This window comes from Thalia democratica, chromosome 9, assembly GCF_965202585.1.
Source record: "Thalia democratica chromosome 9, ktThaDemo2.hap1.1, whole genome shotgun sequence".
Lineage (NCBI taxonomy): Eukaryota > Metazoa > Chordata > Thaliacea > Salpida > Salpidae > Thalia > Thalia democratica.
This window is the reverse complement of record NC_139173.1, coordinates 23505696-23521137: the sequence shown is the minus strand read 5'-3', so window position 1 is coordinate 23521137 and position 15442 is coordinate 23505696. Positions and strand designations below refer to the sequence as shown.

The following is a 15442-nucleotide window of genomic DNA, read 5'->3' as shown; positions in this document are numbered from 1 at the left end:
TTTTAGCTTTGTGTCTGTTAGCTAGTAATATTTTTAATTATTAGTGTTCAGAAATTTGTGTTAAACACTTATCAATATGTTCAGAAATTTGAAACAGTTTGAAATTTTGTTGGTAATATAAAACTAACAAAAATATAATATTATTTTGAAAATAATATAAATTTAGGAATATTTCTGTTTAATTTTAGTAAAAATTGAAAACCTATTTATTTTTATATTCTATAATTTATAAACCTAAAACATGTTTAGTATAATAAAAAAAACTTTTAAAATGAAAAGTTTCAAACTACACATGATCCAAAAAAATTCAAAAACAATAAAATAGAATGCAAAAGTTTTTTTTGTGTCATAAGTAATAACAATACATAATGTAACTTTAGATTCTAATTTTTTTTTTTATTTCACTAAAATCGATAAAAGCTTTTAAAATTAAAATTAATATTAAGCAAATAAATATTCTAAACCAAAAAAGTTAAGAGCCACTCACATACCGAGCAACAATAATCTAGATACATTGTCTAATATATTCAAAAAGCCTAAAAATCATTTTTTCCTTACTCCACAATGTTCTGCACGATTTTCCTCATCCGGTTGATCTTCACCTTCCACTTCTTCACGTCCTCCTCCTCCGCGATGAACTTCTCCGCCTCCTCCACCGCCCTGCTGATCACCCTCCCCTTCGCCATCTGCAGGTACTCCACCAGCAGATCGAACTCCTTGTTATTAACCTTCTCGTCGTCGTACATGTTCCGCATCAGCCACTGCTGCCTCACCTTCCTGAACTTGAAGTTGGCGCGGTCCTTCTTCCACTCCTTCAGGTACTGGATGGCCGGGTGGTCTGAAGGTCCGACTTCTTCTTCGGCTTCCCCGTCCGCGAACGCGTCCTCGTGGATCCCTCCTTCCTTGTCTATTTTTTTCGCGTCCAAAGCGAACACGGCCTTCAGGTCGACCGGCTTGATTTCCTTAGTGGCGTTCCTCTTCAGGCTCTTCTTTGCCTTTTTCACCGGCGGCTCTTCTTCTTGTATCTCCACCTCTTCAACTTTGGACTCGTCCACTTCGGGTTCCTCTTCTTTTTCGTGCAGAAGCGCGTCAAACGCGCCCGGCTGTGGCTCCGGAAGGTGGAGTTTCCGCTTCCTCTTGCGCTTCTTCTTCATCTGGTTCTTATCGTGCCTGCCCTTCGAAAGCAGCTCCTTCACTTCTTCGACGTCCATGCCCTTGGCTTCTTCTTTCTTGGCAACAGCAGTTTTCGCCTCTTTGTTTTCAGAAGCAGCTTTTGGTTTGGGAGAGGAAGCTTTTGAGCTTGTTTCTTTTTTTGGTGTGACATGATTCACTTTTGACACGGACGCGTTAGAGTCCTTGTTATCTGAGCTTTCAACGACCGGTTCTAGTGCATCAGAAACCCTCTTTTTGCTTTTCTTCTTTTTCTTGACCTCAGTTTGTGATGCGTCTTCATTCGCAGTTTCTGAAGGAAGTTCAGCATCTTCTGAAGTTGTAGACTTACTTTTCTTTTTACTCTTTTTAACCTTCTTCTCTGTAGGCAGCTCTTCTACTTGAGTTGCACTTTTATCCTCAGAACTTTCTGAAGGTTCAGATTTACTTTTCTTTTTACTTTTTTTAATTTTTTCCTCTTTAGGCATTACTTCTACTTCAGTGACACTTTGATCCTTAGATTTTTCTGAAGGTGTAGATTTTACTTTCTTTTCCTTTTTACTTTTTTTAACTTTCTTCTGTGGTGTCACTACATCTTCAGCAACGGCTTTATCAGAATCCATAGATTTTTTCTTCTTGAGTTTCTTGCCTTTTGCAAGTTTTTCCTTCTTTTCTTTGTTTTCAATTTTTTCTTTGATCGCCATTTTAAATGTAAAATCTGAAACTAAAATTGTTTAAAATATTAAACAAATTTACTAACATATGTAGTGTTAAAAAAAGTATCAATTGAAAATTTACATTTGATAGAGTGATTCACAATTCATAGCACAAAATTTACTATCTCAAAACATAACTAGAAGTGTCTAAAAATTTTGTCTTAATTAATTTTTAGTTCAATAAAGAAAATTTACTAAGAAAAAAAGCATACAACAAGACATCAAAGTTTAAGCCTTCAAGTGTTCCTGCACGTAGTCCTCATTGGGTTTTATGACGGTTCGATCGTACAAGTTTACCAATGATCCTGGCATCAGTCCGTAGTAGATCTGGCGCGGGTCCTTCTTCTCGATCAGCATCTCGTAACTCTCATCCTTGCTAATGTCAGGCAGCTCGTACCCGTACTGCGCCGACGTTCTCAAACGCTCCTCGTCAACGAGCGCCGGATCGCTCAAGTACCCCCTCTTCTTCGGATCCGTGTAGTAAGAGATGAGCTCTTCGGGCGGCAGCAGGCGCTTTCTTATCGGCTGGCCCTTCATGAAGGTGCTGACCGGATCGACCAGCTCTTCGAAGCTCACCCTGTCGTAGAAAGTAGTGGAAATGACCCCTCCCGCCTTTTCAACGGCCGCAATGGCCAGGTCGTCCGCGATCTGTACCTCGATGTTAACTTTGGCCTGGAAGCAGTTGGAGCCCTGAGAGAGCAGGTAGACGCCAGCGTAGTTGTTTTCGCTCGGCAGCATCTTCAAGACTCTGCTGTTGGCGATGGCGTTGAGGTCAATGGGCTGGTCGGGGTCTATCCTGCCCAGGTCGATCATGTTCTGCAGCTGCCACAGGGTGAAGGGGAAGTACTGGCGCTTCAAGTGCTGGTCCCTGTAGTAGCCGTACTTGGGGATCTTCTTTTGAAAGGGGATCCTGTCGAAAGCGAAGCCGATCCTTGGTTTTATGTTGGGGCGCGGCCTCTCCCTTCCCCTGATCGGCTTCTCTCGCCTCTTGATTGGTTCAGGGACTTTCGGACGCAAGTTGGACAGCTTTATTCTTGGCAACTTAGAAAACAGTTCTTTAATATTACTCATTTTTGTATCTGCAAAGCAATTAAGTTCAATACTTTGGGTTTCTGAAAAATAAACCTATTCTAATCATTTTTACTGTAAGTTTCATAGTTATTTTTCAAGTATATTATTTTCTTTAAAACTTATACTGAAAAGATATCTTATAAAAAATAAAGTTATTTTCTTTATATTTCATATTCATACGTCAGCCTTAGTAGTCATAAATTTGTAGTCAATTAGTTAATTTGTTTATAAAGCAGGGTATTTATAAATAAAGCTTTTTTAAATCGTTCTAAAACTTACATTTTTAATTAAGGGTTAAAATTACAACTGTAGGATATATAAAAACTCTGAATTATTCCAGCATTATCAATGTAATAATTTTAAAGAGAATTTAAGTTTTGATAAATGAACTTTTATCAAATCAGATAAGTAAAAAAAGTTTACACTTACAGTTATTTGTTTTTAAACAAATTATGTGTGTACAGTTTAAGTTCTTTAATTTTCTTATTAACTTTAATTAAAAATCAGTTAACTTTCTTACAATTAATGAAAAATTAATCCAGTAAACATTATCAGGGTAGACACACATTTAAAATTCATTCAAGGACAAATAAGTTTTTTTTATCAATACTTTTTAAACTTTTACAATTACAAACGTACCATAATAATAAAATCAAGGTCTACATGCTTATTTTTAATTTAAGACTCAAAAAGTAGTGCATACTGAACAATTACAATCATGAACACTTTCGGTTATATGCATTCATGTAACAGAAATTCATTTACAATTTAAATTTTAACGCTATGTAAAAGTTAAGTAGAATTCATCAACTCCTATTCTCAGGGTTACCAAAAGTACAAGTTTTCGGGTTTATTTTCGTACAAAATTAAGTTAAAAGTAAAAAAAAACTTTATTAAATAGTAAACAACATTGAAAAGATAATGTATAGGTACTTAAACTGCTTTTTTTAAATTGAAAAATAATGATAACAAAAATGTTTATTTATATGATAAATTTTTTTGCGTTAAACCGAAAATTTATTATTCTTCATATAAAACGTTTTCAAAATTCCAGTCTTTTTTGATTTTTTCTCAAATAAAAGGTTTTTTCAAGTTTTTTACCATAAATTGTCTAATTTCAAGTTTTTTCCGGGATTTTTGGCAACCATGTAGTCTAATGAATCATCAATCATTAACTGGACCGACAACTGATCAAGTTAGAAGTGACTAAAAAAATAAGTACTAGGGTGTCAGTTATAAGTATTTGTAAGAAGGGTCCTATAAGTATTTATAAGCAATATAAAGCTAATAAAATCAGTTGTAAGTATTGGTTTTGAATATTTATGAAAAGTATTTGAAGTTCTTTTATAAGTAACAAAAGACTAATAAAAATCTATAAACATTATATTGACGGTTTAAATAGATTAAATTATTTTCAAGGAAGATATCTAAAAAATAACTAGATTTTAAAAAACTAAAATGTATTAAAAATTCCAAACAATCAAAATTATAAAAGTTTAAAATTACTCAAATAAGATAATTAATAAATGCTACAAATACCATATTTAGGGTTGCTTAAAGTTTTTTGCAAACTTTCTCCAGGTTTTCAAAATTTCCTGTTGGTTTTTAAAACTACACATTTTTGGTCTATTTAAACTATCAGTTTAAAGTTAAGTTTAAGGTAAAAAACTGTGTTAAATACCATAAAAACATTAAAAAGATGCTGTTAAGCTACAATAAATGTGTTTTTTAAATAAAAAAATGTTTGATGATGACAAAAAAAATTATCTATATGATAGATTTTGTATGTCAAATCGAAATTTTCCTACTAAATATGTTCTAGGTTTTTTAAGTTTTTTTTTCAAATATCTCAAATTCCAGGTTTTTTAGCTTAAATTGTCAAATTCCAGGTTTTTCCAGGACTCCAGGTTTTTTGGCAACCCTGCATATTCTAGTAAAATTTGAAACAGTATTCAGCCATAAATCGAAAAAGAAAGCAAACATTTACCAAAATATAAATGTAAATAATTATTATGACAGTAACAAAGATAATTACCAAAAAATATTTTGCAATAACTCTGAACTTTGATTGTAGTGCAACCAAATTAAAGACACATTTATAATAACTTCAACTTGTTGCTAAAATGAACTGATTACTGTAATTATTTAAGTAAACCCTAAATACATAAAATATGGTGAAAAAACATCCGTATAAACAAAAAACCATACCAGTTTAGATTAAAAGTTAATTTTGTTCATGCATTCAAAAGAAAACTTTCGAAAATATACTTGTCTATTGTGTAGGTGGTCTAGATTCAATTGAAAGGTTTTTATTTACTTTATAGAACTAAAATAAAATTTAATAATGTTTCATGATAAATTTCTCACCTTTGATCAAAGAAGTGTAAGTTTTGTAATTAAAAACATGTATTTTACATATTTATAAATTCTAATAAAGACATTGTGGTAAAGTTTTACGTTTTATTAATTTCAGATTATAACTATTTAGCTGTTATTAACAATAGCTATTAAACTATTTAATTATTAATACTTTTTAAATTTTGTCTGTTTATTTTACACACGAAAATAAATTATTTTTTTGTAGATATTAACCTTATACACAGTTTTTAAGTCACTAAATTAATGCAAAGACACACTATAAATAAACACTTTATAAAGATAATACATATTTTTTTCAATAAAATTGTAAAAAAAACTAAATTAAAATATTTTAACTATTAAAGTTGGTATCAAATTTTTTTTTAATATTTTAAAAAACTGAAACTAACTCATTACAAAAACAAATACGTTGTTAAGCCAAGTTTTACATATCTGTACAATAAAATTTAACATAAGAAATGTAATGAACTCACTGTATATATAATTAAGTATTAATGATTTTATTACAAGTAACATAGTAGAACATAGTTGAAGTTTTTAAAGGCCACAAGTGGTCAAAGTAATTTTTAAGTAACATCGACTGTTTTTGAAAAATTTTGAGCACAATCTATATAATATTTTTCATTTAATTCAAAAAATGGACGTATTTTTGAGATTTAACTTAATTGTAAAAAAAAATTTTGACACTAACAAATAGATTTCTTTTTTGATCTGAATTTTGATACTCACAAATAAATTATCTTTTATTATATATCTTAAGAAGAAGACTTCAAATTTTCAAGATACAATTTTTGCACAAACAAATAAAAAAATATCTTAATGAAAATTTTCAAATTGATTACTTTTTTTTCAAACAAAAATATATATACAAGGTGGTATATATACATGATTTTTGTAAACTTGTTTAGAGGCTTCTTAGTTCCTTTTGGGTTTTTTAAATACATTTCATGATTTTTTTGTTACAAGATTTTAGGTCCCTTCTCAATATAATTTATAAGTTTAGATGTAAAAGTTGTTTTTAATTGATCACAATAAATGAAAAGTTACAGTATTGCTACTTAAAATGTGTTTTATTACATATTATAACTTTATATCAAGTTCTTATTAATGCCTCATCTCAAAACTGCTTTAATGTCTTAGCATTGCTACAACATAACTTTAAAGCATAGAATAAAATAGCTCCAGTTCTTTAGGGTATCTGGATAGGAATATTTTATAATAAAATCTATTTAAACTTATCTAAATGGTCATTAAGACATTTTTCAATGAAAATTAAATTACATGACAGTTAAAATTCATAAAAAATGTAAAAAGGGCCATATCATAAAATAAAAAAAATAAAGCTCATTTGGTATAAATAATAAGAGTATAAGAGTAAACAAATCTGTATAGATTTTAAAATAAAAGAGAAATGTTTCATCATTAAAAACTAATATATATTTGAAACTTTAAAAACTTATTTTAGCCATATCTTAAAAAATAGTTTAAACTTCCAATTTTTAAAAATTCTTTTGTAGATCTAATTAATAAGATTGCGATGGTAAAATATTCTATTTTATTAATAGTTATTAAAAGAGATAATTAACAATAGCTTAAAACTATCAAAATTTGAACTGTCAAAATTTTAATTGTTGTGCACCCAAAAATATGAGAGATTTAATCTATTAGTTTTTCTTAAAATAAAGAATGGTGACAAACTAAGTTTATTAAAACTTGTTATTTACTTAACTTTACTCACACTGAAAAGATTCTTTTAAAAAGATTATTTTTAATGTAGTAACTTTGAGATGAATAATTGCATTTAATCATCTCAGAAGTCATACAATAAAACATCAGAATAATTTATAGTAAGGAACTGCTAGACAAACTAGAGGTAATACTAATCTATTAAAAGCTTCTCCAAGAACAAAGCAATTGCGATATTTTTCATAGCCACTTGTGATTAGTGGCTTAAAACATCTTGTAACTTTCAACAGTACAAATTGCCATGTTGGATAAACTCACTTTTTGTACAATTTACAGTAAAATCTTGAGTAAAATCAGTCTTTTCTACCTGTAAGTATAACTGGTATTGTAGATTTTTCAGCCAAATCTGATAGATTTAGTCACTAATACACTTTTCCTACATGAATTTTTGCTATAAATTTTAAATACCTTACTTATTTACAAAGCTCTAAAAAATATTTTATTTAGTATAAATGATTCTCTTTTATTTTCATACATATACTTTTTATATGCTTGCCAAACTAAATATAAAATGTTGTGTTCTATACCTCAACACTTAAGACTAAATTATTAATAATTAAAAAGGTTAAAACTTTTGTAAAATCTTCTAATCATTGAGAAAATTACATCGTGTACTTTATACTTCAAAGATGGCAATTAAAGTTCTCAACTTAAATAAAAGGAGAATGATCAATAACAAATTTTAAATTTTATTAATAATACAATGTTTCATTCGTTTGAAACTAGTCAAATGAGATCTTCAGTTTTTAAAATCTTATTCAAATAGAATCTATTCTATTTCAATAAAATTTTAAACTACTGAAGATCTCCTACAAAATTTCATTTTTATAATAAACACTTTTACTATTTCCATTGCAAGGTATGGTGTATCATAATAATGTAATTTTAAGAAACAATTTTATCAAGTTTTAATTTTATTCAAACTGTCTAGTTGAAGGAAAAAAGATTTTTTTTAACTTACAAATATTATCAGTTTAATAAATATTTATTTTTCATTACATGTAGGTGTATATGCATACAATTATTGAAGCTCTTAGTTGTACAAATCACAATAACCTACTGAAAAAAAAAAAAGAATACTATTGTAAAAAAACTATTTTTTTACAAAATTGAAATGTTTTAGGATTTTCAATGACTTGAATAAAAAAAATTCGAAATTCAAAAAAAATCAATGTTTTTAGCCACCTTGAAACACATATGTATAAATATTTTCAATCCAAACAATAAAATCATATTCATCTATACAAAGAAAGTTTGAAACTTTAACAATATAAATCCAAAACAAAATACTTAGGTTCTAATTAAATAACAAAAATCTAGGAACTTAAATTCAGTCACCTCCTCTTCCTAGTCAAAGGAAATATAAATAAAAAAGATACATATATTCAAATTCTCTACATACCTCCCAGATCTTGTAAGTATTTTTTTTAGACTCCACAGTACAAAGTTATTAAGTTAACAAAGAAAAACATTGTTAGTTTTAGCAAGGTTGTCACTTTTTTAAGCAGAAATACCAGCTTAAGTGACTAAAATTAACTTGTATTACGTCAAATTAATTTTAAAGATACCAGAGTTTGAGGGAAACCTGAAACAAAAGTAAATTACCAAAATCTGAAAAAGTTTGCTGCTAATCAAGCTTGAATGCCTAAAAACTCAATTGTATTTAATAATTTTAAGAAAAACTTATTTTTTAAATAAACAGCTAGATTTAAAATGGTAAAAACTAACCTGAGATTTAAAAAAGAAACAGATTCAGTTTTCCATAAAACTACAAAAAAAAAGGAGTTTAAAATAACCTGAAAAAAATTTCTCAGTAGGGCTGAGTTATTCTGAAGAAGTGAACTAGACTGTGAGGCCAAGTTGTGTGGCAACCTTGTGTTATTTAGTTTTAAAAGCAACTTTAATTATTTTAAGCCTTAATTATTTAAGTTAAAAACCAAGCCTTAGATTTAGGAAAATATCTAGACAAATACATGCTTGGAGATCTAATCTTATAATTCTCTTTTAGTACTTTCTAACATTTGAGGCTTTAATGTTTTTCAGAATAATTTGAAAGCATAATTATTTTATTCAACAATTTAAACTTTAACTTTATTTAGCTTTGATATAAATGGTCTTATATATCTGCATTTAAAGGGGCAGGTAAAATTACACTAACAGGGTTGCCACAGATCAAGCGGAGAAAAATTTCTTGTCTTTTCCTGACTTTTTACTTAAATTTTCCTGATTTTTCTAAATTAAACTCTTAAATTAAACTTATTCTAAAATACATAATCTAACACTTGAAACTGTATAGAATATAGTATAGAGCTTATAATAGTATAGAGCTTTCAATCTAATTTTGATACAGGTTAATATAACAGTTTTTTTTTGCAAAATTTAATCATCAAACTTCCATTACATCTATCGAACCATATGTGTATGGTTGATGTATTTGCAATAAACAGCTCTATCAGCAAAATATTTGTATTGTTACCTTATAAACACAGCTTGTCTGAAACAAGACACATTTTTTTAGAATTTCCTAACACAAATGTATCTAAATAAACATAACTACATATAAGGAACTTTTACAATTAAAACCTTAAATTAATAACATACTTTCACAACTAAAACTTTAAAACAATAACGAACTTTTACAATTAAAATAAAAACAATAAATAAATAAAAATAAAAATACATAAACGAAATAGTAAACTATATATCTGTTGTATAAAATATTTTTTATCATCATTAAGTATAAAATTTATAACAAATAAATATAGTCTTATCTATTTTGAAACTTAAGTTATTCTACCAAAAATACAAATAAGTAAACTCAACCATGGCTTATACCTCTCTTATTACTTATTTTACAAATTTAAACAACTTTCAAAAAAAATTGTAAAGAGGTAAAGTATTCACATCACCTTGTTACATAAAATATTAAACTAACTGCTTAGATATAAAGAACTTGATTGTTTACTTAAACAAAAACACTTTGATTCTAAAATTATGCTAGATAAACTTTTGTGTACATATCACAGTTTCACTATGGAAGTGTCTTTGCTGCAGATCATCAGTACTTAAAAGCTTACAAAAACTGCTAGTTCAAGTTGGGTACTTGTTCAATATGTTAATAGAAAAATTTTGCAGTTTTATAAAGGATATTTTATTAATTTATACCAGATAAAGGCATTGGAATCTAAATAATTTTGTAAATTTCTTGGAAAATTTTGCAATTTTTTTTTCTGACTTTAAAGGATTTTTAATTATTTTTTCACCATTTGGAGGCTTTGAAAATAAGGAATTTTGTATATTTAAACTGACAAAATCTGATTTTTTTTTTAATTTTGTCAAATTTCCTGACTTTTTCTGAATTTTTTTCAAAAAGCCCCATTTTTCTGATTTTCCTCTTTTTTTTAGTTTTCCTGACTTTTCCTGATTTCCTGACTTTTCCCGACCTTGTGGCAACCCTGCACTGATGATTTATTTGTAGTAACTTTGGTAAAATACAAAAGTAATAACAATATTATACTTTTATCTTCATGCAAAATAAAAAATAAGGGCAATTAGAACAAATAAGTAAAGTTAAGTTTATTGAGCACTTATATAACAATTGCCAGCAATAATAAAAAAGTTGTCTTTTAAGATGAAATATTTAGAGTTACAACAAAAGTTGCATAGAAGCACTGTGATAATAGTCAATCTAAAAAAATACAACAGTAAATATATATTTATATTAGGGTACTTATTAATGTCAATATTTGAATTTAAAGGTTTTTACATATAGTAAATATTACACAAAACACCTCTGAAAAATTAAGATGATCTTTAGAGGCGTAGATGTATTAAAAAAATAAAAATTTAACATATCCCTATGTACATTGCAAGGAACCTTAAAAATTAGACCTACAAGTTTTTGGTTGGAAATTTTTCTACATGTAGCAGTTTTCACATTAATTTTAAGTTTTTTTTAAGAAATTAAAGAGTGTAAGAATGTGTTTTTGTTATAATTCCTACATGTAGGAAGATTTCAAATTAATAAATTAGTTGGTTTAATTTTCAAGGTCCCATACAATTTACATAAGGATTGTTTTCATAAAAATTTATTAAGTCTATCTACTCTCCTTCAAATCATCTAATGTTTTCCATAGAGTGTTTTTGTGGTACTTGCTACAATTAAAAACTTTTTTAGCTGAAAATTCAAGGTTTCCAATTCTATAAGCATCCTAATATATACAAATACTTATTAATATGATGTAAATAATGGTATAACTTTTAAAATAATCATTATAGAGTACACTTAGTGCCTTGACATTGAAGTTAGGCTCGGTTAAATTTTTAAAGTGTGGGAAATCATATAAAACACATCACAAAGAATTTCTAGATGTTAAATAATTTAAGCCAACAAAACTTTAAATTATGATATTTTGTTAAACTTAATATAATACAAAAGGGGGGGGGGGGGGTAATTAATTTACCATAAACTTTTATTTTGTAGACTTTTATGTAGGCTCCAAGTTGTTTTTTAAAATTATTTTAAAATCAGATTGTTTTTAAGGTATAAACAATTAAGGATGAAAAGCTTAATAGATTTTAGTGGAAGAATCAAACTAAAAAAAAAAAACTAAAAATATTCTTGTATTTTAGTTGTAAATTCTCCTTTAGTTTTCAAGTACATTTTTTAAAGGTTAACAGATAAGTCTTATTTGATGACACATAGTCTGTTGTCAGAAGCTTTAAAAATGTTTATAAATCAAAGAATGCCCTTTATATTCATTTCGCAGAAAAAATACATTTTTAAATTTTTGAGGAGTTCCAGAAGTAACAACTATACTGAAAGTCTCCACTAAACTGTTTCCAGATTACATTACAATCCTTTTAAAAGCTTTCATATATGGATCTTTTATTCATGGATAACAGAAAACATAATTTGGTAGCATTTTTATTACATAATTCCTACAACTTGCTTAACAAGACACTTTTATAATGTAACACAAGTACCTTAGATATGCTCTGTGTTGCAGCTCACAATGTAAAAAACTATACATGAAAGTATTTCAGAGAGTTCCATTTTTTTAAGATACTCATCCTTTCATCACAAATTCTTCAAATTTTGATGGATATTTTCTAATACAGTTCTTAGTTTGGAAACTCATCAAAATAAAAAACCTTTATGAAATTGTCTTTTCTGCATTATGATTATAAAGAATTTGCTTTATCTTATTATTAGGTTTAAAGTTTTTGACAACAAACTATTTATTTATTTTTACAAATTTCTTTGAGTTTTGTATTCAGTTTATATACAAAAATGATCCATTTATTAAAATACAATAACTTATACCTCACTAACTCACTTCACTTGCTTCTTAATAATGCAATTGAATAGTTGAGTGGAGTGTATGTTGTTGCGGCTTTGGCAGATACTTGCTTGAACATTTGAGCTTCATTATTTTCCCACACTTTGTGACTTTAAAGGTAAGATTTTAACCTTGTGAGTGTTTGCCAAATGACGTGTCACCAAGGGATTTTTTCAGTTTAAATAGATAGTTTACTTTTTAGTTTTTTTTGTTAAGTTTAATGTTAATCTTATAGGGGCAGGTAAATTTACAGGTGATGTCAAATTGTTTGCTTAACCTTTGAAAAATGTTTATCTTTGTAGAGGAAGGAGTAAGACAGATGTTATCTATCATTAAAAAAAATATGATAAAGCTCTACTACAGGGTTGCCAAATGTTTTTGGCAAATTTTTTCCAGGTTTTCAAAATTTCCTTCTGGTTTTGAAATGTACACATTTATGGGTCTATTTTTAATTTAAAGTTAAGTTTAGGGTAAAAAACTGTGTAAAGTTGTAAAAAACATTGAAAAGATACTGTAAAGCTACTTAAAGTGTACTTTTTAATAAACAAAAAATTTTGATGATACCATCATTATGATAAATTTTTTGAATTTAATCAAAATTTTACTACTTAATATGTTAAAATCCCAGGTTTTTTTTTCAAATTTTCTCAAATTCCAGGTTTTTTACCTAAATTTCCAAATTCCAGGTTTAAAGGTTTTTGGCAACCCTGCCTAAATCAAAGTTGTTTTTGTGGAAATCAACTCATCATTTTGTTGAAATTAATGTTTATTGAAATTTAAGTTTCAGGCTTTATGGCAACTCTGTTGTATATTACTTATCAAATAGTTCTTTGTAATTTTTTAAATTAACATAAGGATAGTTTACAATTACATTGAGACGCAATGTAGCTTTATTTTAAATAATTTCTACTTAATGTTCAACATTCTTAAACAAAGCTTTGTAAGCAACGAAGTTATTAACAAAAAAATCAATTTGTGTTGTAGTAACAAAAATCATATAAAAAGTAATATTTTTCTAATCTACTATGCACAAGGAAAGATTATTTAAAAAAGTTAAATTTTACTGTGCATCCTTTAGAAAACAATTATTTTAGGCTAAACAGTACTTTCCAGAGGCTTGTCTAGGCTTTTTAAGTGGGGTAGCATACTTTTTCTGTTCATTAATAGGGTGACTTTTCATAAAAAAAATTCAATAACGGAGTAAGTGCTGGAAAATAAATTTAGCTGTATCCTTGTGTATGACTCAATAACCCAAAGGTTTTGTCGTACACCAAATCTTTGAGACAAAAATTTAGTTTTCTTTGAAACATTATTTTATCAAATGTAACTAAATATAGAATAAGGAAACGTTTATAAACTCTAAGTAGATGTATTAATCTTTTTTTAATTTGGTGTGTAAAAAACTTAAAAACAGGTAAACTTTTATTTTAAACAGCTGAAAAGTTTAATAAAAAAAACCTTATATAGATAAGCTTTTTCAATTAAGTGTTGTCTCTAAAAACGAACTAATTACTGATATTCTGATTTGTGTCCATACAGCTATACTCGCAAATCTTAATGGTTTTTGTGAATCTGACACCAACTACTAATAATATGTAAAAGTTTTAAAAAACAAAGAATATTTGTAAATGTTATTTAAAAAAGTTCTCAACACTACAAATGTACTGTTGAGTCAACAGTACATTTCTTTTTATATTTATATAATACTTTTATCAAAATCTCTAAGTTTATTTTACTTTCGTCTTTATATATTTCTACAGCTACCTAATATAAAAATTTAAAATATATATATTTAACAAAACTTACAATCACTCAGTTCCACCGCTGTACGGATTTCAAACTGTTATACTTATTAATATAATTCTATTTATATAAAATAACAGTTTAAAACTTCATTAAGCGTTGAAGCTGAGTTATTGTAAATTTTGTAACAGATTTTCTGTTTGATATATGAATCATCAAGTTAAATTGATTTCGGTGTTAAATTTATTTTATCAAACCATATATTTAAGTTTTTGAACACCAAATATTTTATTTATCATCAGATCGTATAAAATATTTCTTTTTTATTCTAGTTGTGTTCAGTGGCAACATGTAAGATAAAACAATTTGTGGTAGAAGCCTCAACTTTTAAAAGTGTTACTGTTTGAGAACTTTTTTTACGGGGATGCCTGATAGCCAAAAAAATATCTAAACATCTAAATGTTTGTTCATTTAAACTTAAAGTGTCATGCTCGAGTAATCTTTAGCTATACACTTATTTCCACAGTGACAACTACGCTTTTATATTCTATAGTAAATAAATATTCGAGTAAAAAAAATATCGTAGTAAAAAACTTTTAGTTTAAAAATTGGTTGCAGGACAGATGCAATCATGCCATTGGATCATTGTTCATTACAATTTCAAAGTTTTAAAAGTAAGTCCGTTATGAAATTAAGCGTTTTAATTTTGGTAGGACTAAATGTAATAAAGTCCAAAAATAAAAATTGAATCAACTACAATCTAACCCTTCTAATTTAGAAAACTTAAATTAGGCCTAGTTATACAACTCTGGCCTGCTGTAAATAGTTAAAGAAAGACGTTTTCGTGCACGTAAGCTAAAAATTAAATAGCATATAAATTTTTTTTTCTAACAACTAGTCTTATCTTTTTCGAGTTGTAAGATCATTAAAAATTAGTTTTTATTTAAAAAAAATAAATTTTAAGTAAAAGTTTCCGTTTTCAAACTGTGTTACTTCATTAGTTAGAAAATATTAATCGATTTTAAAGTGAGTTTATGTAAAATATTAACTAAGTTTCTAATCTATCTAAAAGAGTGATATGATGTTTTAAATTGTACTGATATATCTAAATTTAGTTTGTCAACATAGATGTATAAAAAAATATAGTGAATTAAACTTATAGTAAACTAGTGATGTACCGGATCCGGATCCGAACTTTTTTTTTCAAATTAGGATCCGGCCGGACCGAATCCGGATTTTTTTTCCAAATCGAGATCCTGCCGGAACCGGATCTTTTTTTCCAATCGAGATCCGGCC

At 27.6% G+C, this 15442-nt stretch overlaps 2 protein-coding genes across 2 annotated transcripts; both read right to left on the bottom strand.

Annotated features, from left to right (window-relative positions):
- Positions 1-398: 398 nt before the first annotated feature.
- LOC145843813 (uncharacterized) lies at positions 399-1873 on the bottom strand. Its single transcript, XM_082951049.1, has one exon. The coding sequence runs from the start codon at positions 1851-1853 to the stop codon at positions 555-557; it is 1299 nt and encodes a 432-aa protein (XP_082807175.1). The 5' UTR covers positions 1854-1873; the 3' UTR covers positions 399-554.
- A 46-nt stretch (positions 1874-1919) lies between these two features.
- LOC145843814 (large ribosomal subunit protein uL15m-like) lies at positions 1920-8843 on the bottom strand. Its single transcript, XM_082951050.1, has 2 exons — positions 8790-8843; positions 1920-2944 (listed from the first exon to the last, which is right to left on the bottom strand). The coding sequence occupies exon 2, from the start codon at positions 2934-2936 to the stop codon at positions 2094-2096; it is 843 nt and encodes a 280-aa protein (XP_082807176.1). The 5' UTR covers positions 2937-2944; positions 8790-8843; the 3' UTR covers positions 1920-2093.
- Positions 8844-15442: the final 6599 nt, after the last annotated feature.

Bases quoted from the DNA above. Each gene is read 5' to 3' on its own strand.
- LOC145843814 (XM_082951050.1), bottom strand. From the start codon at position 2,936: ATGAGTAATATTAAAGAACTGTTTTCTAAGTTGCCAAGAATAAAGCTG.
- LOC145843813 (XM_082951049.1), bottom strand. From the start codon at position 1,853: ATGGCGATCAAAGAAAAAATTGAAAACAAAGAAAAGAAGGAAAAACTT.